The sequence below is a fragment of the Syngnathus acus genome, chromosome 4 (genome assembly GCF_901709675.1).
Source record: "Syngnathus acus chromosome 4, fSynAcu1.2, whole genome shotgun sequence".
NCBI classification, from domain to species: Eukaryota; Metazoa; Chordata; class Actinopteri; order Syngnathiformes; family Syngnathidae; genus Syngnathus; species Syngnathus acus.
In genome coordinates this window covers 6760263-6784981 of record NC_051090.1, presented here as the reverse complement: position 1 = coordinate 6784981, position 24719 = coordinate 6760263, and the positions used below count along the sequence as shown (strand labels likewise).

Here is a 24719-nt window from a genome sequence, read left to right as displayed (position 1 = left end):
TGCCAACCCCTGAGCTCCGCCCACTAATGACAATGACGAGTGTGTCTCACCATAGCAGCGCCGCTTGTTGTCAGAAAGCTCAAAGCCCGGTTCGCATGTACACTGAAAGCTTCCGGGGGTGTTGGTACAGGTGCCATCCTGGCACAGGTTTGGTTCCACCTCACACTCGTTGATATCTGGAAAGTCGGATTTAAGATTATTTTGTGCCCTTTGCGAAGCGTCCATGCACTGTCTTACCAATGCACTGGTCATTCTGCACCTCATAACCCGGAGGGCAAATACATCTGAAGGATCCGTCCAAATTCTGACAAGTTCCCGGTGAGCACGTGCCAGGCAAACTCACACACTCGTTGATATCTGTAAGGGGGTGAAAAGTGTGTTTGAAGATGATAATGTTACAAACTGCATTAAACTCATGACTTACCGACACAGTTTTTCCCATCAGGTGTATTCTCGTAACCTTCGTTGCAGAAGCATTGGAAGGAACCTATGCCGTTGATGCATTGGCCATTTCTGCACACTTGACCCTGCAGGGCGCTGCACTCATCGATGTCTGCCAGGTGAACAGTTAGCGTTAGACTTTTATAACTATTCCGCATATTTTAGTTTTGCTAAATCAGCTGAATGCAAAATGAGGGCGTCCATGTTTAACCGTGTCAATGATTCCATACCCATGCAGTCATTATTGTGGGTGAGCTCGAAGCCAGGGAAGCACAGGCAGTTGTAGGACCCAACGGTATTTTTACAAGTCCCGTTGCCACACGGCTGTCGATCACACTCATCAATGTCTAAAAATACACAAAATGTCCCAAGTTAAACTGAGCAGAAGGAAAATAAAACCGTCAGCCGTGGTTCGTTCCTCTCACCCATGCACATGGTCTGATCTGCGGTGGCCTTGAAGCCGTTGTGGCAGAGACAGCGGTAGCTGCCTTGGGTATCGATACACTCTCCGTGGCTGCACACGTTAGGAATCTCCTGGCACTCGTTGCGGTCTGACACAATGACGAATAGGTTGAGATGAGTTATGTCATGTTGAGGGATGAGCATTGGGACAATGGTAGAAGAAAAGACCAAAAAAGAAACGTTATATTTGAACAATTGTGAGAATTTCCTTTTAATCAATGAACATAATCAAAGACTGACCCAAGCAGGCCCCAGTGGGGGACAGTTTGAATCCCGGTGAACACTCGCAGCGATAACTGCCGGGAATGTTGATACACTTGGCGTTGCGTTGGCAAAGGTTGTCCCCGCTGTTACACTCGTCAATATCTGCGCGGGATATCGATACAACATCAAACACAGGTTCCATTCGACTGCCGGTTATTTTATAAGGGGTTTACCTTCGCAGATGAGCAGGATGTTGTTGTAGCTGAAGCCCATCGGACATTCACAACGGAAGCTCCCGATCTGGTTGATACATACGCCATTGGCACAGATGCCAGGAATCTCCCGGCACTCATCGATATCTGCACAGGATGAATAGATGGATGTCAACGCATTTGATTATAAGTCATATAAGTTCTGATTTTTGACATTCAACCATACGACAAAGTGACGGCGCTCAATGATGACCTCACCGATTGGCTTGCCGGTATGAATGTCAATAATGAAGCCAGGTGCCTGGTTACCACAAAGTAACTGATACTCAGCTGAAACACCAAGGACAGAAATGCATTATTATTCTTTCCCAGTGAGGCGTTTTTATTGACTGGGTGACACTCACAGGTAGCGGGAGTTGGGCAGGCCTCGCACGGCTTGTTCCAGGCCTTGCCGACGTTGTAGGCACAGCAGCACATCTTCTTAGTCATGTTGAAGGACAGCTCGTTCTCGCACGTGTCGTTGAAGTTGCGGTAGCACACGCTTTTCCTCATGTCTGGATTTCACGTACGGAGCGGAATCAGCATCAAAGTTTCATTCCGAAAAAATTAAAATGTTATCCTGCTTACCCATGCAATTGTTGCCTCCATTGACTTGCATGTACTCAGGAGGACACACGCATGTGTAGTTGCCCAAAGTGTTGTAGCAGGTACCGGGTCCACAGATCCCAATGTGGGTGGTGCATTCATCGATGTCTACATATTTACAAAGCAGTTAGTAGAATTACAAATAAGAACATTGCTGTCGCCATTGGTTATGAATTTTCTTACCCTCACAGATGCGTGTCTCCTCGTTGAGATAATAACCTGCTGGGCACTCACACTGGAAACTACCAAAGGTGTTGACGCAATTTCCACCCTGGCAGAGGCCTGGAAGCTCCTGGCACTCATCGATATCTAGAGAAAGAACCAAATACGTTATTGTAGTTCCATGAGAGCTACGAGAGCTGAATGGTTTACCTTCTAGAATGACAGTAATGGGGTTGGGTCTGAAGCCTTCCCCTCCGGGACAAAGAGTCCGATATTCAGCTGATGACAGAACAAAGATGGTTATTTACGGATCAAATCCAGATTGGCCAAATGGGAGATTGGGTGGTCGTGCATACTAGAGTTGGGGGCAGGGCATAGTTCGCAAGGGTTGCCCCAGGCGCCTCTGAGCGAGCAGCAACAGGAAGCTCTGGTCACGCCCACTCCGATCTCAGCGCTGCAGGAGATCCCGCCGTCGCCCCGCGTGAGGATATCCAGGAAGCAGTTTCCCACACGAGTATCTGAGTAAGCCATGCAAATGCATATCACAAATATAGCTTAGCATATTTTACTCATTGAATTATTCTATTATGATAATCTGCCTCACCTACACAACCAACACCGGTAGGATTGAGCTCAAAGTCAGGTGGGCAGTTGCACAGGTAACTTCCTGGCGTGTTCACACACAGCCCGTTGATGCAGTTCACCGGGTCAGCACACTCATTGCTGTCTGTGAAACACAGTGGCACAAATAAACTTCTTTGTGTGCAATCTCAATTTGAGATTAAAAAGAAAAAAAAAAACCGGTATGGATTATTTTGGCGCCCTGACGCTCACCTGTGCAGTTTCCTCCACTACGGTCCAGTTCATAACCGTCATCGCAGACACAGCGGAACATCCCCGGAAGGTTCTGACACGTTCCAAACACGCAAATGTTCTGGAAGTTACACTCGTCGATATCTGCGGTATAACATTTGGGAAAAAATATTTGTGATGAATGTAAACCAAATTAAGTGGGTCGAGTTGGCGGATGTGCGCACCTTGACAGGCTTTGCTGTCTTCTGTCGGGGTGAAGCCCATCTCACACTCGCAGCGGTATCCTCCAGGAGCATTTAGGCACTGGCCGTTTTCACAAAGGTTGACGTTGTCTGCACACTCGTCCATGTCTGAGGCCCATTAAGGCGGCGCACAATTAGTGACAACAACTCGGAGAAGTTGGACAACCACATTTTGGAGCCTTACCAGAGCAGGAAAAACCGTCCCCATTGAAGCCCTCCTTGCACGTGCATCTGTAGGATCCCGGCGTATTGAGACAATCCGCGTTGGGGTTGCAGTTGTGGTCCTCTGCCGAGCACTCATCCTCATCTACGACACAAAGATCAATAATTTTCCTTCCAATATAAATGTGACCAGATCTGGATGAAACTAGAAATATACTCACCGATGCACTTAATGCCATCTCCAGCCCAGCCGTCCCGACAGCGACACTTGAAGCTTCCGGGAACGTTGATGCATGCGGCGTGCATGTCGCAGTTATGAGCGCCGATCTCGCACTCGTCAATATCTGAAAATATATTCAATATTGATACTCGTGTGTGTGTGTGCGTGTGTGTGCGTGTGTGTGCATACCTGTGCATCCGGTCGATCCCTTCTTGACAAAGTATCCAAGCTGACAGTGACAAATGAAGGAACCTTTGGTGTTCTCACAGTCACCGTGGAGACAGATGTTCGGGTTCAAATCACACTCGTTCACATCTGTGTGTGTATAAACGGACACAAAGAAAACATGTGTGATTCTGGCACAGAACAGATGACTAAAATAGAACCACAGCCTGATTTTTCTTCTTCTCACCGATGCAGGTCCTCATGTCCATAGAAGCCATAAAGCCGTCATAGCACAGGCAGCGGTATTCCCCTGGAATGTTTGTACACTGGCCTCCGTCGCAGATGTCTGGCGTCTCCTCGCACTCATCAATGTCTAACCAAAACCCGAGAGAGTTTAATAATCTTCAAATAATGTTGCCGGGCTTGCGTTTGTTTACCTGAACACGTCCTGAGGTCAGGCATGAGGGCGTAGCCTTCACTGCAGCTGCACTCGTAGCTGCCTTCGGAGTTGGTGCAGTGGGTTTCACAGCCTCCGTTCATAATGGTGCACTCATCAATATCTAAATTATCGATTAGATATAAATTGGCGGCGTGCTTGAGGAATGTTTACGATATTGCGGACAGGTGCGCACTCACCAACGCAGCCCTGTCGGTCTGGTGTGGCCTGGTAGCCGGTGTCACATGAACACTGGTACGTTCCCGGCATGTTGACGCATTGGCCGTACTTACATAAATTGTCACTCAGCTGGCACTCATTCACATCTGTTGAGAAAAGAATTGTGTGTTATAGCATTTGGGACTTCAGAATCTGGTGTAACTTAACAAATATTGTTTCTTTAACCAATCAGATTTCAAATTTGTTGCCAAAACTTCAACGAGCTGGCCTCCGATGACATCAGCGTTTTCCCGTTCTCTGATTGGTTGCTCAGAGCAAAACGTGTTACAGCCCACTTCGACTAGCAAAACACGTGTCACGATTCGCAGATATTATTACGATTAATCGTCAGCATGTCCCCCTGGAGCTAAATAATGAACTCAGAAATCTTGAAAACAAACTTGTACATTATTTTAATTTGGTTACCAATTCAACACACTGGCATGTTGTGAGTTAAACTGTGCAATTGGAAGAAAACATTTTTTTCTATTTTGTTATTACGCTATTGAAATCTACACCTGAAATACAATCATCGTGAATCAATACTGAGCTTTATTACTCCCAGTCAAGGTCGATAATGTTTTCATTGTTTGTTTTTGTGTTCTGGCCGTAAAAAAACTTCTCAACTGATTCCCACTAAGATGCCAAGAAACAACATTGTATAATGTTGCTATAAATTCAGGATAATTTGCAACATTGTCCTTAAAGTGATGATCTTCTACTAAATCTCGTAAAAATATTTATTTTACAAGATTGGATTTCATTAAATTGGGTTGGTGTCATAATGTTGCTGTAATGATGTGATCGCTTCCAAAGTGATTCATAGAGTAGCAAATTCGCTTCAGCACTATGTCTGACGCGTTCCGTACCTTCACAAGCCGATCCATCGGAGCTGAGCGTGTGTCCCGGGGGACATTCACACTCGTAACTGCCTTCAGTGTTGAGACAGGTCCCGCCGCGACACAGCAGGGGGTTTCGCTCGCACTCGTCAAAGTCTGCCGGCCACCGGGAAGACAAAAGGGATTGAAGAGAAGGATGCAAATGGGAGAGGTGACAGACTGTTTTGTCACTTACCCATGCAGTTCTTCATCATCATGAATCCGCTCTCATAGCCTTCGAAGCATTCACACTCAAAGCTGCCGGGAGTGTTGACACATGTACCATGACCGCACAGATCCGGGGAGATGCGACACTCGTCGATGTCTAATGTACAAACACGAGATCAAAAGGAGCTGAATAACTTCCTTCAGATAATAGATTTATTCTTTGGTCTTTGTGTACCTGTGCAGTTTCTCTCCTCGGCCGTCAGAGCAAAGCCGCTGTTGCAACGACACTTGAAACTTCCGATGGTGTTCCGGCACGTTCCGTGAGTACACAGACCATTGAAGACCTTACACTCATTCACATCTGGGGAAAAATGTCAATATTTTAGCATAGAATAAAACAATTGTGTCTGGCATAAACGATTTTTGCGACGATAGTTCTTGGTCTACCTTTGTAGAAGGGCCTGCCAGTCAAGATGTCCCTGTTGGCAAAACCGTGTCCTCTCGGACAGATGGCCTTGTACTCAGGTGAGCTGGGTTTGGGGCACTCGTCACAGTCCACACCCCAGGCGGCGCCCACAGAGCAGCAACACATGTCCACTCGGTACCGGCCGGGCAGTGGTTCGCCACACTCGTCCTCGTGCCACTTCATGTAGCACTGCTCGCTGCGCATATCTTACGAAAAAATGTGGACGTTAGGATTTTAGCGGGAACGTTCTCGTGTCATGCATCGTCTTACCCACGCACGTGCGCCCGGTACTGTCCAAAGTGAGACCCTCGGCACACTCGCAGCGGAAGGAGCCTTGTGTGTTCACACAGCGGCCATTTGTACACACTCCAGGGAACACCTCACACTCGTTAATGTCTACAGAGAAGAAAATCGAGATGCGTTTAAGTGCATGGAGGTTATTTGATTATCTACTAATCGGGTGGTCTTACCTTCACAGACGAGGCCCTTCATGCGAGCGAATCCTCGTGAACAGGCCGTGTCTAACAACATATATGAGAAATTTAACTTGATATAGCTCTGCATTAATTTGAGTTTCTTCTTCATCGTATTGACTGACCAATCTCGCAGGGTTCGCAGGGGCTTCCCCAGGCTGCTCCCAATGTAGAGCAGCACTCGGACTTGAGCGTGGCCCCGTTGATGTTCACCTCACAGCGGTTGTCTTGGATGGTCAGCCAACAAGTACTCTTCATGCTATCTGTGGGGGCAAAATGGTAAAAACATGAAGCACATGTGAAGATTTTTATATTGCTTTTTTTGTTTTTGTATTTTGAGCAGCCAAAATATAATCGATGGACCCACCCAAACAGCAAACCGCAATTTAATTTCCACTTAAGCTTTCCGGTTGAGTGATGAGCCCTCAAATTAAAAACAGATATGAACCAAAGGCGGCAGCATTTATAGCTCTCTGACAGTGGCAGCTTTTGCAAATCTTGGGATTTATTCGATGCCTAATTATACCTTCCACTTCCAGCAGCGGCAAGCAATTTTCCAAAAGTAACAAACTACCAAACAAGCAAAGACTATTAATAGCAGAGAAAATGGAGTGCATGTCAACTTGTAGCTTTGGCTGACTGTATAATGTAAATTATTATGTGCAGATGAACCAAGACCATGCATGCAAATACATAGCCAATAAATCATTTTACAGATCTCTAGAGTGTATACTAGGAGTCTTACCAAAAAATCAAAAATCAAATCAACACTATTATAAAACTGATTAATGGATAAATCAAATAAAATTTGAGAATGATATATCACTTTTTGTCATTTTTTAAATAAAATAAAATAAATAAAAATAAAATCAACACTATTATACTCCATAAAACTAATTAATGGATTTTTTCCGTATACACTGTTTTTTTTTTATTAATCTGTCCATTTAAAAAATAAGTAAAAATTTGCCCACCCCGGTTTTAAAGTGCAGGACCTCATGGCGGTAGGATTGCTTACCCACGCAGATGGTGTTGGTAGAGTCCAGCTTGCTCCCATGGGTGCACTCACAGTTGAAGGACCCGATCACATTGCGACAGACCCCGTTGACACACGGACTGGACTCGCATTCATTGATATCTGGTTAGGGATGTAGGTCGACATATTTACAACAAAAACTAGGTCACCTCATTTTGACCTTTTGTCATAAACAGATGTGTGTGTATGTCGGTGGGTGTCTTCACCTTCACATGTCTCTGACTCTGGCTTGAAGACAAAACCTTTTGGGCAGGAACATGTGTATGAGCCAGGCGTGTTTCTGCACAGGCCATTGTCACATAGCTGTCGATTGACCAGGCACTCATTGATGTCTGAAAAAAAGTAATGATGATCACATCTTAAGAATATGCTATATTGTTTCAGAAGGAGAGAATGTAGTCCTGATAATTTGCATAAGGTCATTCCCATCGTCTTCACACCCTTCCAACATCATTTTATTTGATATACTACTATTGCATCTCATTTGAAGATGACGTTGATGATCTGAGCATTAAAATTCATACTCGGTTTGAAAAAATACACACTAAGTCTTCTAAAAAGTCTCACTTTGACATGTTATGATATACCGTAATTTTCGGACTATAAGTCGCACCGGAGTATAAGTCGCACCAGCCATAAAATGCCCAAAAAAGTGAAAAAAAACCCATATATATGTATATAAGTCGCTCCTGAGTATAAGTCGCCCCCCCACCCAAACTATGAAAAAAAAACGCGACTTATAGTCCGAAAATTACGGTATATAAAAAAAAAAAAAAAGACTCACCAACGCAATTTTTGCCGCTGGTGTCTGACTCATAGCCGATATTACAGATGCAGCGGTAACTTCCTCTTAGATTCTCACAAATGCCGTTTTGACAAATGTCCGGGTCCAGGGCGCACTCATTAATGTCTGGAAGCAAGTTGATCATTTTTTTTAAGGTTACAGAAGCAGCAGCATGTTTTTTTAGCAAGACTGATGACCATCTCACTGACCTCTGCCATCAGCTGTGATGCCGATGCCACTGCTGCACACGGCCTGAAACTCAGCTGAAAAAGCACACGGACAGTTGAAATTGACAGTTTCGTTAATGAAAAAAAAAAAAAAAAAACCAGAAGCCCACTTGAGAATTCTACCTGAATTCCGGGAAGGACAGGGGTTACAGGGTTCTCCAAATCCATGTTCAGCGTTGGCACAACAGCACTCGGACTTTGTCACGGCTCCTGGGAAGGGCCGCGAGCACGTGCCCATCTTTATGGCTCCGTAACAAGTGGTCCTCATGTGCGTATCCACGCACACTCTTCCATCGACATCAATAGCCAGGCCCGGTGGGCACTCACAACGGAAGGAACCCTCAGAGTTGATGCAGCGGCCGTTCATGCAAATTCCAGGGGTCAGACACTCATCGATGTCTAAAGGAGAGAGGGAAGGAATCAAAATGCATTTTGTTCTGCATCAACCTGAGGCTTAGAATTGATTGAATTTTTAAACCTACCTGTGCAGTAGCGTCCATTTGGCGCGAGGGCAAAGCCAGGCTTGCAGATACACTTAAAGCTGCCATCTTCATTGATGCACATGCCATTCAGGCACATGTTGGTGGTGGCACATTCATCATGATCTGGATCGGGAGGAGACCACAAAACTTAAATTAAGAAGACAAGGAACTAGCTTTGAATATTTTCCTTTCCTTAATTTGAACATACTGATATTTTCCAGACCATAATATAATATAAGCAGCTAGAAGCTAATATAAGAAGTGCATCTCCTTACCAATGCAATTTTTGCCATCAGGTGTGAGTTCAAATCCAGCATTGCAGATACACTGGAAGCTGCCCTCGGTGTTGACGCAGCGGCCATTGCGACACTTCACCCCGTTGACAATACACTCGTCAATATCTTGACACAAGAAATAAAATGATTAACGTGTTTAAAGTTGAATTAAGATATTTTTTTCCCGACATACCAATACAAGCTTGCTTGGTGGGTGTTCCCTGGAAGCCGTCATGACACTTGCAGTGATATGAGCCGGGTGTGTTGACGCAGTCGCCGTTGATGCATGGATTACTCACACATTCATCAACATCTGCAATGAAAAGACAAAGCAAACTGATTTGCAGTTGATTCTACTTGCTGATGCTGCAGGTAAGTCAAGTTAGAGAAACTGACAGAAGGTGGCAGTACAATGCCGTGGTGTGAACGTGATGCATGTGATGGTGTGTGGGCATGTTACTCACCAATGCATTCCCCTCGTACATCCTGCTTGTAGCCCATGTTGCACTCGCAGCGATAGCTTGGGGGTTTGGGAATGCAGCGGCCATTCAGACACAGATTGGTAAAGTGCTTGCAGATGTCAGTGGTGTCGTTCACAGTCACGGTGCCTGACCAGACAAAAAGCAGAAGAAGAAACGCAATGTTAAAAATGATTGAGCTGGATGAATAGTTTGTTTTCTTAATAGTATTATTATTGTTACCACTCCAACTCACCTATTTGGTGATGGGTCATAAGTCCCCCTCCGTTCCCTCCAAAGCTTCCTCCATTGCCGCCAAAGCCGCCTCCATTCCCTCCAAAACCTCCACCATTTCCGCCGAAGCTTCCGCCGTTGCCTCCGAAAGCGCCTCCGCCATTCCCCCCATTGCCATTGGGAATACCGGGAAACTTGGGTCCGTAGCCATTATTGTTAGGGAAGTATCCGTTGGGGTAGCCGTTGGGAAGTCCATGTCCCTGAGGAATCCCCACTATACATAAACGACGGAACTCATCTATGAGATAGAGAAGAGAGAGGGTGAATATAATATGTGGATTTGTTGTTAAAACAAACACACACAATTCCCTTTTTGGTCTAAAGTTTAGACTCTAAACTTTTCATTTGAAGTAGAATGTAAAGGATATTATTGTTAATGTGTGTGTTTCTACCCACCAGAGCCCCTCACTGGGCACATTTCGGGAATCTGTCCCAACGCCCAGCAGCGACCAGTGTCACAGCAACATTGCATCTTGGTGTATTGGCCATTCAACTCAGCAGCACATCTGCCGTTAGCCAGTGCAGAAAAACACGTACCCGCACGCTGGTCTGCAGTAGGAATGAACATATAAACACTTTCATCAAATTATGTTTTTAGTATACCGTAAATTTCGGACTATAAACCACGACTTTTTTTGCAAATTTTGAACCCGGAATCACGAGTTTTAGCTGGTGCGGCTTATAGTCCGGTGCGGCTTATAGTCCGAAGATTACGTGAATTACTTGGATAGTGTGAATAAAAGTGACACTGAGGTGAAGCAAAACAAATTTTAGACACAGCTTGTAATTTTAAACAGGAGTGTTTAGCAGGAAGAATGACTTAATGACCTCAGCCCTCTGCTGGTTATGATTCCAGATGTCTAAAAGTATGTCTGGAGTGTACGAAAAAAACGACATCAATAGCGGGTGTGGTCAGAGATTTAACAGACTGCATACTTCAATTAGAAGGGCCACTACGTTGTTAAACCTCAGCGAATAAAATAAACTTTTTTTCCGCCCCAGCCATGCCACTGTATGACACGTTAAAAGTTTCCAGGTAATAGCTGCTCTGTGCTAACTGCCAGCAACCAAGTGCTCCAAAAAAGAAGATGGCTTTTATTTGTAACAGTCTGACGGGTTGAGGTCATTGGGCCAAGAGTTTAAAGAGCAAGTGGGGAGGGGATAGCGGGCAATTCCTGGAAATCTCTCGATTTACAAGAAAGATTTGTTCATACTGTACATCTCATGTCGACTAAAGGAGAAGAAGAAAAACTTAAGCATTATTAAAGGAGGGGGAAGGGTACAGGTTAGAGGCCCTCATGTCGATTATCTCACTAATGAGCCAACATTCTGGAATTAATCAGTTCCATGTGGAGCAATTCTTGCCAATTAGATCAGAACATTCGTGAGGCTCTGCAGCGTGTGGGAAGATTTGAATTCCACACACACGCACACGAGCATTTGATACAGATATGCATTCCCGTTGCTTTCATCATACGTACAAAGTCCGACACATGAGTTAAAACCTGTTAACATCCCACAGGACAAAGCGAGCCGGGCGACTCGGATGGGATTTGCTGAGGAAGATGACGAAGACTTTTAATTGGAAGCAGACGGCGGTTTGCATTGCGCCACGACGCCAGCATATGCTTTCATTTCATGAGAGGTGTTTATAGAGCCTAACTGACTGGGCGGATCTTTTTTCCCCGGCTTCCACAGTGTGACAGGGCATTAGGCTCTGATTACTGTCACGCCCTCCCGCCAGACCTTCGCTGGCCTCGTCGATCAAGGCATCCATGCCAGACGTCCAGTCAGTTTGCCATGAATTCTCAAATTGGCTTTTTTATATGGTGAAACAAATGGTTGGGTATACATATCGGTAGAAGATACGATTTAGAAATTTAAGAAATATTTTGTTCAAGCAGGAGGTGAATTAAAGCCAATTTGGAAGTGGGACAGGACTTTAGATATCAATTGGATCCGAAGGCGGTTCTGGCTTCCTTTATCAGTCTCCTCCACGTCTTGTCTGGTCCAATTTGGAATTGGGACAAAGGTCTAGGAGGAATGTACGGGGGTTGAGTCTGGCACCTATTTCATTTGTTCTTATTCTGTTTTTTCCCTTCAGACTGATTGAGAGGCCTTCAGACATATCAGCCATCCTTAATTATTTTATCTAAATTTTTTGAGGGGTGGTGGGTTGATTTGAAAAAGAAAACACAGGTTCAAATTAAGGTCGGGTGACTTCACCTTGTGACCAAGCTCAAGCGGACATCTCCGAGGCTTTGTTTCATGGCCCTATGCTTCCACTTAGGACAAATAGCTACTCCATACTTTACTGTTGGAAGGCTAGTTGTTGCTGGGCATGACAATGCTCCAATGTAAGCATCACATTTTCAAAGTTTGGTGAGGGAAAAAAAAAGAAATAGCCTGCACGAGGGAGCCGATCTCAAGCCTGGCAGACAATCGTTCTTGCGCAATAATAGTCTTGCTGCAAAAAGACTGCAGACGCCTCTCTACGTCTGGTCAAAGACAGGCGTTTATTTATTTTGTATATTCCTGCCTATGTTTAGAAATTATATTCCAACATGTCTGGCTCCAGTAAAAATTTGTGGTATTGCAAACTGCTTTTGATTTCCATTCATCTCTGACATTTTTTCACTTTAATTGGCTTAAATCTGATAGCTTAAAGCTCCTACATTGGATTTATGTCTGTATCGATAAAACATTAAGTCAATATATCATGTGAACACTTTGATCAGGATCTGGATAAAAATACGGAGGATTGCAAATAAACATTTTTTGTTCTCGTGTTCCCAGCTTTTGCAGTACATGACACGCATGAAGTATTTTCCAACCTGGACTTAATGTTCTGAAGTTAACACCTGGTTGTGTTTGTTATGATAGACTTTAAGAATACATTAACACCTGGTAATGTTTGATGGGGCGCATCAGTGAGGTATGCTGTGTATCTCTGTCCGACCATGTGTAAATGAAGCCAAAGTGTGTTTGCCCGCACGCCAGGCTGACTCATGGCATGCCCGCTCGGATGCGCCAGCCAATGATCCAACGGGAATGTTGCGCGGGTATCTGGTGACACTCACCCACGCATCTGGAGCCATCTGTGCTGGACATGTATCCTCGTGGGCAGGTGCACACGTAACTTCCAGCCGTGTTGGTGCACTCGCCTCCATCGCACACGCCGGGTATGGTGCTGCATTCGTCAATGTCTGAAATATATTTGTTTCTTTTAGCATAGTGGAGTGAATTTCTTTTGTTTTCCAAAAAATGCTGAAAAAAAATTATGCTGTTAGGGCCTCATAGCATTGTTAGCAAATTGTTAGGCTAATAGGATAACACTTTGGATTGTCAATTATAACCGCTTGTGAATAAAAAACTGATTTTGCTCATACAAAAAAATCACATTTGTCACATTAATTCAAACAACATAACAGTATTTAAATTTAACAATCAATTTAATTTAATTTAAACAACCGATCCAAAAATAAAATATTAGTGGGATAAGCACAGAGTATGAAAAAATTCAAATAAAATTGTAATAATTTTATTTTAATTTCTATTAAATAATAAAACACTACACCTGACTAGTCAGCGAATCTTACACACACTTTTGAGCTGAGTTCAAATTTAGGCTGCGGCCTTCCCCGCGTGGAGTTTGTATGTTCTTCCCATATGATGCGTGTTGTTTTTTTTCACTTCTTTGGGCCCCTCCCACATTCCAAAAACATACCCGAAAATTCGAAATGATCCGTAGAGTGAATTGTTACTTGTCTATATGTGTCCTGTAATTCTGGGTGTACCTCGCTTCTCGCCTAAAATCAGTTGGGATACCCTCGTGAGGATAAGACGAACAGAGATTGGAATGGAAAACATTTTATAGTGATATGTCTGAGACTGCATTAATCCAAACTATCATCTTAATCTTCATATAGGCAGAATTAATTCCATTCAGGACAATTCTACTCATTCCACACCACATTTCTTTTCAGATAACATATTGCTCAGCAGAACCAAATAATCACTCACTTCTTCAAGTCAACAATCAGTGCATGATGTCATCCAAGCAATTATGTCTTTATTCTTCAAGAGGGATTAGAGCTGCAAACACAAGCTGCTAATTCAATTATGTTCTATATAGCGGGAGAGAAGAACTCAATAAACCCCAAATGAAATGGCAATGACCTCTGAGAGTACCAAAGGGGGCCCACCTATGTGCGCTATGCTTTATGACACCACATTAAATGACTGTTATTCACTTGGGCCTGGATTTGAAGAGTTCTCGTGAGGGGGAAGCCCAAAGTGAAGTTCCACGCCGTATCAGATTTTTATGATGTGTGCCACTTATTTATATGCATGTGCAATTACTGTAGCGCTGTGGGGCATAATTACAGCTTAAGTGCCCGTGCGGTTCATATGGCTTGCGTCTGTATGTGCTTTCCCGTCGGTGCATTTTGCAAGGACTATTTACTGTAATCTACAAAAGTGGGGAAAAGTGCCAATGTAAACCTAAATAATGAATTAAGCCACCAAAGCATGAACGAGACTCCTCATCACACCGCAACATTTAAGACGATTGAATGCTTCGAAATTCGTGAGAAACTTTAAGATAAGGCTTTTTTTTTTCCCAGCGTGACTTTGTCCAACTGTGTAAAGCAAGAGGGACTTGCCAGAGTAGTTTCAATGCCGCATAACTCGAACTTGAGTACCAGTAACTATTTTTCCTGCTCTATTCACCTCACAAACTGTCTAAAAAAAAACATTTTAGAACTTTGAAGTTTGGAAACTGTTAGCCACTAAGTCACAGGTGTCAAACTCAAGGCCCAGGGGGCCAGATACGGCCCGCCACATCATTTTATATGGCCCGAGAAGCCAAATTGTGCATCAAATTTGGCATAACTGGAATTGCAAATTGTCTTCACTTTTAATAATAACTTTTTTTTTTTAATATTTGACCAGTTTGTACTTGTCTGATTTGAAAACAAGTTATTTGTCAGTTTGTTTTGTAGCTTTTATTGTATATAATATGAGGTGATCATACATTTATTTGGGTTGACAGTCATAATGGCCTTCCGAAAGAAGCTATGACTCCAATGCGGCCCGCGAAAAAAAAAAGAGTTTGACACCCCTGCATTAAGTGATTGGAAACTGTTAGCCACCAAGTGATTGGAAACTGTTAGCCACCAAGTGGTTGGAAACTGTTAGCCACAAGGTGATAACCAATTCCTCTTCCTGTAGGTGTAATGTGTATGGTCGACATATGTAAGTAAAGCATGTAAGCGAAAACCTTTATTTAACCATTACGCATCGATTCATCTAATCTAAATACATAGGCAGTAAGGAATCTGAGAGTGACGGGAGTGTGTAAGTTAAACATTCCGAAAGTGTTCCTTTGTTGGGAAAGCAACAGCTGGTTGGCAGCCAAAAGACTGTACTTACAGCAGGGAAAATGGAAGGGCAAGTTTTCCAAAAAGAACAGACTCAAGTAAAAGCAGACCATAAAAACCAGGTGCCATGTTGAGCCAAAAACAATCAGACACCCACATCTTACATCTTAACTGCACTTTATCTAAATTGCCTCAAAACCTCAGTCAGGCTCTCAGCTTGGGCTAAGAAAAGCAGAAACATGATGATTTGACCTAGAAGGACTCATGCTGATTATTTCTACTCAGATCATAAAGATCCTGGTAGTGCCTGTCACATTTTAATTTCCTTTTATTTTATTTTTTTATTTTATTATTATTATTTTATTTTTATTATTTTATTAAGAATTTGACAACGACTGTATTTCATACAGTATAAGACACTTTTTTTTTATGTGTGAGAAAGCTGGAGAGAAGACACAAATTCCACACAGGTATGCTGGATCTGAGATTCCAACTGGCAACCTCAGAACCATGAACCAGATGTGCTAACAATCATATTATTCATATTTTGAAATATGTGTTGATAATTTTCAATTTGCCATGTAGAAAGAAACATTTGATTAAACATTCCCAATTGTAAAAGCGATCCAGGCTGGACTCACCTTCACATTTGTGGCTCTTTTCACTTTGACGGTGGCCAGCGGGACATTTGCACTCATAGGATCCCACCGTGTTGATGCAGTTACCTCCAGCACAAAGACCTGGTATCGCTTGACACTCGTCCACATCTACCAGCAAACAAAATCAAAACAAGTCAGAACAAGACTAAAAGTAAAACTTTCAAACACATCCAGAATGTAATTCAGGTGGCCATTTTGTCAGACTTTTTAAATGGCTTATTAAAAGATTTTACAATGAAAGTGTTAGCACAATGACCCATAGCTTCCAGCGAGATGAGCTCGTTTGAGCAGGAAATAGTTTTAATAAATGTAAAGTTAGTTTTCCCAGAATTCACAGTGAGTCACATTTTCCCAGTATTGCTGATATGTCAGTAGGCGGGCTCCTTGGGAAATGAGTGTAACGGCGCACATACACGTTTTCATAAAACAGATTTATTTCCCCCTCGATGTACTTCAGAATCCAAAAAGGCTTGAGCATGTGTAGTGGAGAGACTGTTTTCAATCTTCTGAACACATTCAACCTCTGCTCCACTTGAACACAACGCTGTCTGCTCTTCTGTGTGAGACACAAAGTAAGGATGGAGCCAGCCGCCAACACCACATTTGGATTCATGGTCACGTGCACTTTGTAGAGGTTCCAGCAAGAAGTCACTCAAGGCTCTCTGCTGATTTGGTGACTTCAGCATATGTATTAGGGGTCAATAAATACGGATTTGTTTAACCCTACAGCAAGATTTAGCCAAAGCTTGTGTATAATTCTGGGCGGGCTGAGTCGTTCTAAAATTTTATTCCCCGTCTGATGATCTCTATGAGACATTAGATTTCCAACCTTGAGTCAAAACCTCAATGTTGAAAATATCTATGGTTACAATAACTATAATAACGGACAGATTGTACATTTCCCAGGATTTACGCATCCAGCCTTCTGAACACAATTAAACGGGCCTCCGACTTGTTGACAACAGCCTGGAGATGCTGCTGGGCATTCAGTGGAGGTGATGACACATAATGAGTAATGTGAGGGACATCTGACCTTGGCAGGCTCCTGTGCGGATGTTGGGGATGAAGCCTCGTCTGCACGGGTGCGGCTGGGCGGGGCACTGCTCGCACGGGTGTCCCCATGCTCGACCAATGGTGGCGCAGCATAGTGTCTTGGTACACACGATTCCGCTGAGCTGGCCTTGACACAACTGGTTTTTCACCTGCGTGAAACACGGCCCCGTCCTGTAATCTGTTGTGGCGAGAGCAGAACCAGTCGGTTAATCGGGGACATTAGATTGAATCATGATAACACTCTGAGTCAGTCCGCTGACCACATCTGGTTCTGCAAAAGAGGATTATTTTAATCGTTTGAGTCATTGATATTTGGCAGAGCATCACAGCATGGTTTCAATCGAATGACTCATTGATGTTGAAACTAATTCTCACTTTTATTGTTTTAAACTGCTTCGGATCAGGTGCGGACATAAAAATAGAAGCATTTACAAGTAGCGGCTTTCACCAAGATTTAACAAGAACAATACTGGCGCTGGTAGATTAGGACCAGTTAGCCACTGTCACGCGTGGCTATGTAAACATTCCATCGTCGTTTCCAATCTGGAATCGAACAGTGGTCGCATCTATTTAAATAACAACAACCTGTCACCGTGGCCGCATGATGACCCTCACTTGAATGTCACAATGGGACAATGCATTTGAGTTCATTCGAGTCATGACAACACACTCGCACGCTCCATTAGACAAACGTCAGACACGTGTGCGTGCGTATCTGTCCGACAGGAAGACGAGTCAGACGACAACATCAACAGTGGAGATAAAGTGCGTTAAGACAAAGTGATCTCAGACGCAAACCACTTTTAAACCCTTGAAAGGAAAAAATTGCAACCGGACAGCCAGAAAAAACACAACCTACATTTTAAAACAACTGCCTTGACACAGTAGATAGCAAAGCGAGGCTGCACGGTCGGCAGTTTGGCTAGTCAAACTACTACTCCGGTGTGACCCACAGAATGAGATGAAGCGATAAATCAGCGTGGCGTCCTGTTGGAGTCAACACACTGATTGCCCGTAGCAGCTCCTGGTGCTACATGAAAAGTGGTCACATATGTGAGAAACGTACAGAAAGAAAAGAAAAGTAGGTCAAAGTGAACATGGCTCCTGCAATGTTTTATTTCTCATCCACCTGTCTTGATTTAGTCCACTTTGGGAATTCCTGCCTTTCCCATCGGCCTCTATTTAATCTTCCCAAAGCTTTTATATTCCATTGTGCCTGTTGTTACAAGGCTTTAGTAGGATTTCATTTAAAAATGATTCACAGATATTAATGTAAGCCATTCATCCATGTTCTTTAATACTTATCCTGGTCCAAGGGCATGCACAGCAGAAAATCACAGACTGCAATTAGCTTTAGAAAATAGCGATTTTATTTGAGACCCCCAACCATGGTATTATTTTGAAAGTGGTTTTGTTCATAGAAAATAACATAGGGACTATTTTCACTGGTGGATTCATACACTGAAAGCCAAATGTGCTAATTGGTAACAGATAATAGCTAAACATCAGATGAAAATAAATTGTCATCGTAATGAAACCGAGGGGATAACAAAAGAAACTAAACCTTGAGTTGTCTCACCATTGATGACATCAGCGTTCAATAACTTGCTCAAGGACATTTCCAACCACTCCTTCTTTTAAACTAAGCCACTTGTCTCCTCAGTTATTAGTGGAAGAAAATGATGAAAAAATGAAGAAAGGAGGCAAGTTTGTGCCTTATATGTTATAGTGGTGGGTCAGGGACACATTTATGAAGCCCATCACAATCCCATCTGGACGTATGTTAATTCAGCGGACGCTTAGAAGAATGAGCTCAGGCATTTCAGGACATGAGAGAAATCCAACATGGGGAAGCAATTTTGTCTCGTTTGCGTTTTGTTAGTCTAAAATACTCTCCAGACTTTCTCTCATCAGTTTCGAACATCCATGAGGTTTTTATTTAACACTTACTAACAAAAGGCCATTTCTAAACAACCCCAAAGTTTGCTTCAGGCAGCTGTTGATATATTAGTGAACTTTGACCAAGATTACTTTGGCTGAATTAGCCAACCAGTCATAGCTGGCGATATTAATCTGATATGATCTTTTACATACATCCAGAAGATGTGCGTGCTTGCGAAAGCCAGTGGCTCGAATGTTTTGATGGATGTTGGCGCGAAGCAAGATAAAACTGTCTCAAGGTTGAAGTGAGAAAAAAGTAATTCTGTCTGGAACTAAAATCTTGAGCAGCACTTTCCCAGCAATGCTGTCCAGTTGTGGGATCGTAAAGACCGACTAGGGCACTGACCCAAGCAGTTGAAGGAAGAAAAAGAGAAGCATTGAGAGAAAAAGAGGGGGGAAAAGTCCATATCAGACTCATTAATAATGCCAGAGACATTTCTAAAACTCCCAAGAGGTGAATTGTAATGATACAAAACTAAAAAAAAAAATGGATGAATTGAATTGTAATGAAGGCATTATCATTCATACAGACGTGGCAAAGAAAGGTCAATAAGTCAGATGGATTTCAAACCGGAGACTTTGTACAGCTGGTAATTTGGTTTTAGCCCAAATGTAATGTAACATGCCTGTTTTGTGCATATGTGTGTGTCCCACATCTTGCAATCTGATTGCATCATTTTGTTTCTTCCCACTGACAAACAACTCCAATGTGTACATGTATTTGCATATGTGTGTCTTTTGTGTATTTCTTCCAACCACAACACGGTTTCTGGGTCTTATCACGGCCATTATAAACAGGCCTGAACGATCTCCGTTGCTTACATGAAGTGTAATGTTGTGTGCTCAAGTGAAGCTCAGATGAGAGAAGCCGTCAACGGTGCACTGAACTCAAACAGGAAACATGGATCAACACAAACGCTAATCGGCCCTTTCATCTAGTCAATGTTCGCATTGTATACTGTACTTTGAAACAAGAAATGGCATTGTGTCTGTAAATGGAGCTATTGTGCGGGGAAAAAAATAGCCATCTCTGCTTTGACGTTTATTTTATTTTTAACGTGCCCTCACAATGGCACCAAGTCAAGGAACATAAACATGGCAACACTATTGATAACAGGCAAGCGTCCATTATTCAGTGTGTTTTCTTTTAGAGAAAACTGCCTCATTTTACATTTGATTGGAATTAATTAGATATTTAGCCTCGACATTCCATCGCCATGACTTCTGTAAATGTTTGGTTATTGTAATTTTCTTTGATGGATAACAGCAATTGGTATCACATCATTTTATATACGCCGTGTAAATGATGAAAAAAGTGTCTGAGGCATGTTCAAGGCCATTCACAGTTGTCACATGATAAAGCTCTGAGCTCTAAAAATCACCCTACAAGGAAAATATTTAAATATGCTTACATTTTCCCTGAGCATCCCCAAAACAGCTCTTTCAGGAAAAATATCTACAAATCGACAAATTTACCGTTCCCATGTTAGTCACACACAGTTGGTGAGAATTTTATACTTGCATTGAATCAAACTTTACGAGAGAATGGTATTTTATATGACATTGTGTTTTATGACTTGTCTAAAGCGATGGTTGTACATTCATGTTGTTTAAAATTGAGTCCCTGGAAATAAATAGGTAGAGATGTGAAATAAAATCCCATTAAGATCTCATAATTTGAGTGATAGCCCAGAAGTGATGCAAAATATTTGGAGAAACTTTTAAAGGGGAAATTAGCATTGCTTTTGTTTTGGTTCTTGTCGATTTTGTTGATATACCTAATTTTGTGTTTACCTTACATGCATCAATGAGAGTCAGTCGTAAAAGTCAAATTCTTTCAGTGGGACTTTTGGGCACCAAAAACACACAAGCAAAGACTTTACAATGTTGCCCTCCAATATGAAGGGTGCTTGCTTCCACTCAGCTTTGTGGACACAGCTGGGGAGGCCATTTTTATTTGTGCCTCTCTTCCTTCCCTTCCCTTCCTCCCTCTTTCTTTCTTTTCTCTCCTTCCTTACATCAGGAAATCCACGAGCACTACGCAGTCAGTCCTGTGGGCTTGTTGGTGGACCAAGGGGGGGATGGGGCAGAATTATTTTTTCCCAGATGTCTTTAAGGCTCCTTCCAATATACTCAACTCCCTAAATGTGTTTTGCAAGAAAACATAACCATGCTGTTTCACGGGGGGGGGGGGGGGGGGGGGGGGGTGAAAAAAGACACAAAAGGTAGACATGATGAAGTGGTAACACAAGTTGGTGGAAACACAATAAACGAAACAGGACAAGCGAAAAGGAGGGCAAATGGCGAGGGGAGCTAACCTAAAACAACGTCTGGCTGTGTGGAAGAATTTACACATAGCTGTGTGCAAAAAGGAAAGAACGGAAAAGATGGAAGAGGAGAACACCTTTGGTCACAGCAGAAAGACAATGAATGCAAATATCTGTGACTCTAAACCAAGACTTTAGTAATGGCTCCATCACGAAAACTTCGGATTGGCTAAAAGGCAATAGCGGGATTCTCTTAAGCTAAATGGAACGGAACCACTCCTAAATCCTGCACTCTTTTTAGAATCTCAAATGACTACTACGAAAAGTGCAATTAAAGGACCCCAAGTAGCGGTTGACTTTTGCACAATAACATTTTCCCACAATCTACTGAGGATGACTGCCCAGCCTTCCGACCGAAAACGCAGAAACATCTCACGGTTTCTCACTCCTGTTGCCTTTCATGTCGCGAAAGACTCCATCCATCCATCCATCCCTCCCTCCCTCTCCCTCCATCACTTGCAGCCACATGCTTCCACTCAAAGCGCAGGAGACAAACAGCCTCTGTCTGTTTGCGCCACATGAAGTCATCTGCCTCAGAATGCTAACCAGGCACTGAAGTCATCATTTCTAGAATAAATCTAGGCTGATAAGTCCACTACACATGACCACTTTAAAGTCTTGAACTGATTTGGAAAGAAAAAAAAAGGGACATAAAAGCTTCTAAGTGCTTGGTGTCTCTTCCAGCTATGACTCCCTCATAAGCACTTGATGTCAAAGTTTTTTTCCCTGTAGTCTGTTTACAAAAACAAAAGTAAACACATGTGTTTATCTAAGTCTTTTCAAATATTATTATATAAATGTATTCATTCATTCATTTTCAATTCATTAACATTCAACCATTTTTTTACGCACTTCCATTAAATGTATTTATTTTTATTTATTGCTGTCGTTTTTCTTCACAAAGTAGAAAATAAATACAACAAATATTCAATTAATAAAATGAAAAATAAAATGATGGCTAAATGATATGTAGTAACTTGACTTATGAGCTTAATTTTTTTGGGTGACCACCTCACCTCTCTCGCACTGAGGGCCGGTGAATCCATACACACAGGCACATCTGTTGGGGCCGATGCAGCGTCCACCATTCTGGCAGCCATTTTCACACACAGCTTTGAAAGAATAAGACTTGTTATTATTTTTACTCACTGAGCAGCATATTCTAATATTTTATTGAGCAGGTTTCATAGTAAAGGGTAAAAAACACATCAAATTAGATGAATTAGGGGTTCCTAATATTATGGATAGTAAGTGTAACTGTAGATAGCTTGTTTTTGTACTCACGTTGACCACAGTGGTTGCCCGTGAAGCCTTTCGGGCAGCTGCAGGAATCCTCAGCACAACTGCCTCCGTTCATGCACCTGACATTGCATGACTGAACTGTAAAAGGAAATAGAAAAAAAAATTGTATGATCCAAAACATATTCTTTTCAACTAAGTGGAACATTTTGTGAGTCAGTCATGTTTTTAAACCCCTCCCAAAAAAAGTGGCTAAATCACCCCAATGAGGGTTTTGCATGAAAAAATATATATCGTATAAATATGAAACCATGAAAATATAATTTTAACATATTTTTTAAATGATGACAAAGAAATGGGTTAATTGTATTAGAAGCTATTGTGTCCCTCCACGTATAAAATTGTACAATGAACCCTCTGAACTCAATGGTATTTCAAGAATCAGGAGGGGGTGGGGGGGGGTCTCAAGAAATCCAGAATGAAACAGCTTGTTTCTGCAATTTCTGCAGCCAACGTATTTTATTTTCTTAGTATCATTTAACATTATAGTTACACTGTTTCTAATTCACATGAAGAGTTTTTTTTTTTTCTTTAACAGGGAAAACATGGATGCCTTCGGGCTACATTCTACCAAGCAGACCAGAAGTCAGCAATAAGTAGATCCTACTGCATCCAGCAGTCACTAAGGAATTTACACCAGGAGGGAAGACGACTTGAGTAGTTAAAAAAAAAAACGGGAGAAGGCATTGACATTGATCATTACCAAAGAAGCACCGCTCGATTTCAAAAATCTTGATGATCCCTACTATGCTAAACTTTAAAAGAATTCATTCTCTTCAATGCTACCTTCCGCCTTTTATGTTGGCTTAACTGGATGACAGCCGGTTGTCCTTTAGTCCTCACATGTTTGCTTTCCTTTCTTTCTCCACATTCCAGCAGTCACCCTCATGCTTTCAAAATCCTAATCGCAAGTTCAACATTAATTTCCTCTTTCTCTCTCCACATGTATCGTCTTTTTTTTTCCCACCATCTGTTTATGTCTCTTGCTTCAACATTTCTGGCTTGCCGAGACCTTGCAGCAGCAGAAGGGAAGTGGCCGGGCATCTCCAGCCGACATCACCCCCACCTCTCCTTGGTCTAATGAGATCTTCCGCAAAGAGTCTGCCAAGTCCAGGTATTGCAAGCCATCCACTAGTCGGACCAGACTGAAACCAAATATGCTGAAGCTTCAGTCTTGTTAGCAAAGGTGTGATTCCCTGTCAAAAAAGCTCTCACGACTTCTTGTATTTTATTTTTTTAGGAAGAGTCCTCACGTGCAAAACACAAAAGCTTCTTCGGTCTGGTTTATGTCTCGTGACGACAAGGCGATAAATTAAAGCAAACAGCATCAGACTGGAACTGGCTGGCTTTTTAGTTGAGTGTGCAATTGTCTTTTTCTTTTTTGCGGTTGAGCTCATCTCAAGGGAGAGACTAAGTCAGGTTTTCCTCTCATGGATGGAACACCAGCCATGTTGAAGGCATTGATGTCCAAGGTCTATTGACTTATCTCGGGCCAAGATGTGCAACATGAAACACGATGGCACGAAGAGATAACAAATTGTGTGGAAAATTGTTCTGATGTGCGCCAAAAGTGTTGGGTAAGATCTAAGACCCAGTCTCGATCTTTACCAGGATGTGGAACTGATCTTTTTTTCCAATATAAACATGAATTGCGAGATGGCGTCTGAGAGAGCTGGAGCATGTGTCATGTTTTTGTTGTCATAGGAGCTGGAAGGGAGGAGTACAAAGAGGAGCAAACAAGCCCATTTGGCGACAAGAGAAGATGATCTCACTGGCTAACTTTGCACCTCCTCCTCCTTGTGCCTTTGCATCTTTTGCAGGTTGAGAGAGAGAAGGAGTGAGGCGGTTCACCCCAATGACCCCGTGTGCTTGGAAAGTTGCACGTGCACAGCAAGGGGCTGTTGGGGGATGTGCATACGTGTTAAGGTCTTTGCTGTGGAGCACCACAATGCACCTCTGTCTTAGAGCAAGCGTTGTCGCTCAGCTGCTCACATCTGGGTGCTTTTTACGAGAGGCTGCGAAACACAGGAAGTCAACTTTGTGTGTGTGTGTGCGTGTGTGTGATGGAAAACTAGCTTTATTGCTGTTTTGCACTTTGATTAGCACAGCACACAGAAACTGGTGACGAGGCAGAA

The 24719-nt window shown here is 42.7% G+C and overlaps 1 protein-coding gene and 1 long non-coding RNA gene across 4 annotated transcripts in view; one reads left to right on the top strand and one right to left on the bottom strand.

The window, feature by feature from the left end:
- Positions 1-24719, bottom strand: part of fbn2b (fibrillin 2b) — a 42487-nt gene that overhangs the window by 7050 nt on the left and 10718 nt on the right. The window contains exons 5-49 of one of the 3 annotated variants that reach the window (XM_037248795.1): positions 22570-22665; positions 22302-22397; positions 16998-17195; positions 15947-16072; positions 13005-13130; positions 10321-10473; positions 9887-10162; positions 9637-9780; positions 9366-9485; positions 9173-9298; positions 8898-9020; positions 8539-8814; positions 8398-8451; positions 8189-8314; positions 7611-7736; positions 7387-7506; positions 6494-6631; positions 6366-6416; positions 6166-6291; positions 5877-6101; positions 5665-5790; positions 5458-5586; positions 5253-5378; positions 4365-4490; positions 4166-4288; positions 3976-4101; positions 3753-3878; positions 3565-3687; positions 3366-3488; positions 3164-3289; positions 2961-3083; positions 2731-2853; positions 2483-2644; positions 2337-2405; positions 2148-2273; positions 1947-2072; positions 1724-1873; positions 1578-1649; positions 1341-1466; positions 1144-1269; positions 867-992; positions 672-788; positions 425-553; positions 238-357; positions 51-176 (exon numbers count right to left, since the gene is read on the bottom strand). In XM_037248795.1, the coding sequence (XP_037104690.1) occupies positions 51-176; positions 238-357; positions 425-553; positions 672-788; positions 867-992; positions 1144-1269; positions 1341-1466; positions 1578-1649; positions 1724-1873; positions 1947-2072; positions 2148-2273; positions 2337-2405; positions 2483-2644; positions 2731-2853; positions 2961-3083; positions 3164-3289; positions 3366-3488; positions 3565-3687; positions 3753-3878; positions 3976-4101; positions 4166-4288; positions 4365-4490; positions 5253-5378; positions 5458-5586; positions 5665-5790; positions 5877-6101; positions 6166-6291; positions 6366-6416; positions 6494-6631; positions 7387-7506; positions 7611-7736; positions 8189-8314; positions 8398-8451; positions 8539-8814; positions 8898-9020; positions 9173-9298; positions 9366-9485; positions 9637-9780; positions 9887-10162; positions 10321-10473; positions 13005-13130; positions 15947-16072; positions 16998-17195; positions 22302-22397; positions 22570-22665 (5901 nt within the window). The remainder of the gene's footprint in view (positions 1-50; positions 177-237; positions 358-424; positions 554-671; positions 789-866; positions 993-1143; positions 1270-1340; positions 1467-1577; positions 1650-1723; positions 1874-1946; positions 2073-2147; positions 2274-2336; positions 2406-2482; positions 2645-2730; positions 2854-2960; positions 3084-3163; positions 3290-3365; positions 3489-3564; positions 3688-3752; positions 3879-3975; positions 4102-4165; positions 4289-4364; positions 4491-5252; positions 5379-5457; positions 5587-5664; positions 5791-5876; positions 6102-6165; positions 6292-6365; positions 6417-6493; positions 6632-7386; positions 7507-7610; positions 7737-8188; positions 8315-8397; positions 8452-8538; positions 8815-8897; positions 9021-9172; positions 9299-9365; positions 9486-9636; positions 9781-9886; positions 10163-10320; positions 10474-13004; positions 13131-15946; positions 16073-16997; positions 17196-22301; positions 22398-22569; positions 22666-24719) is intronic. The other 2 variants (XM_037248797.1, XM_037248796.1) reach the window with 2 other exon arrangements.
- Positions 13015-24718, top strand: LOC119121405. The gene is made up of 4 exons (XR_005097670.1): positions 13015-13106; positions 23123-23698; positions 23825-24161; positions 24289-24718. It is a non-coding gene; the product is annotated as an uncharacterized LOC119121405 (long non-coding RNA).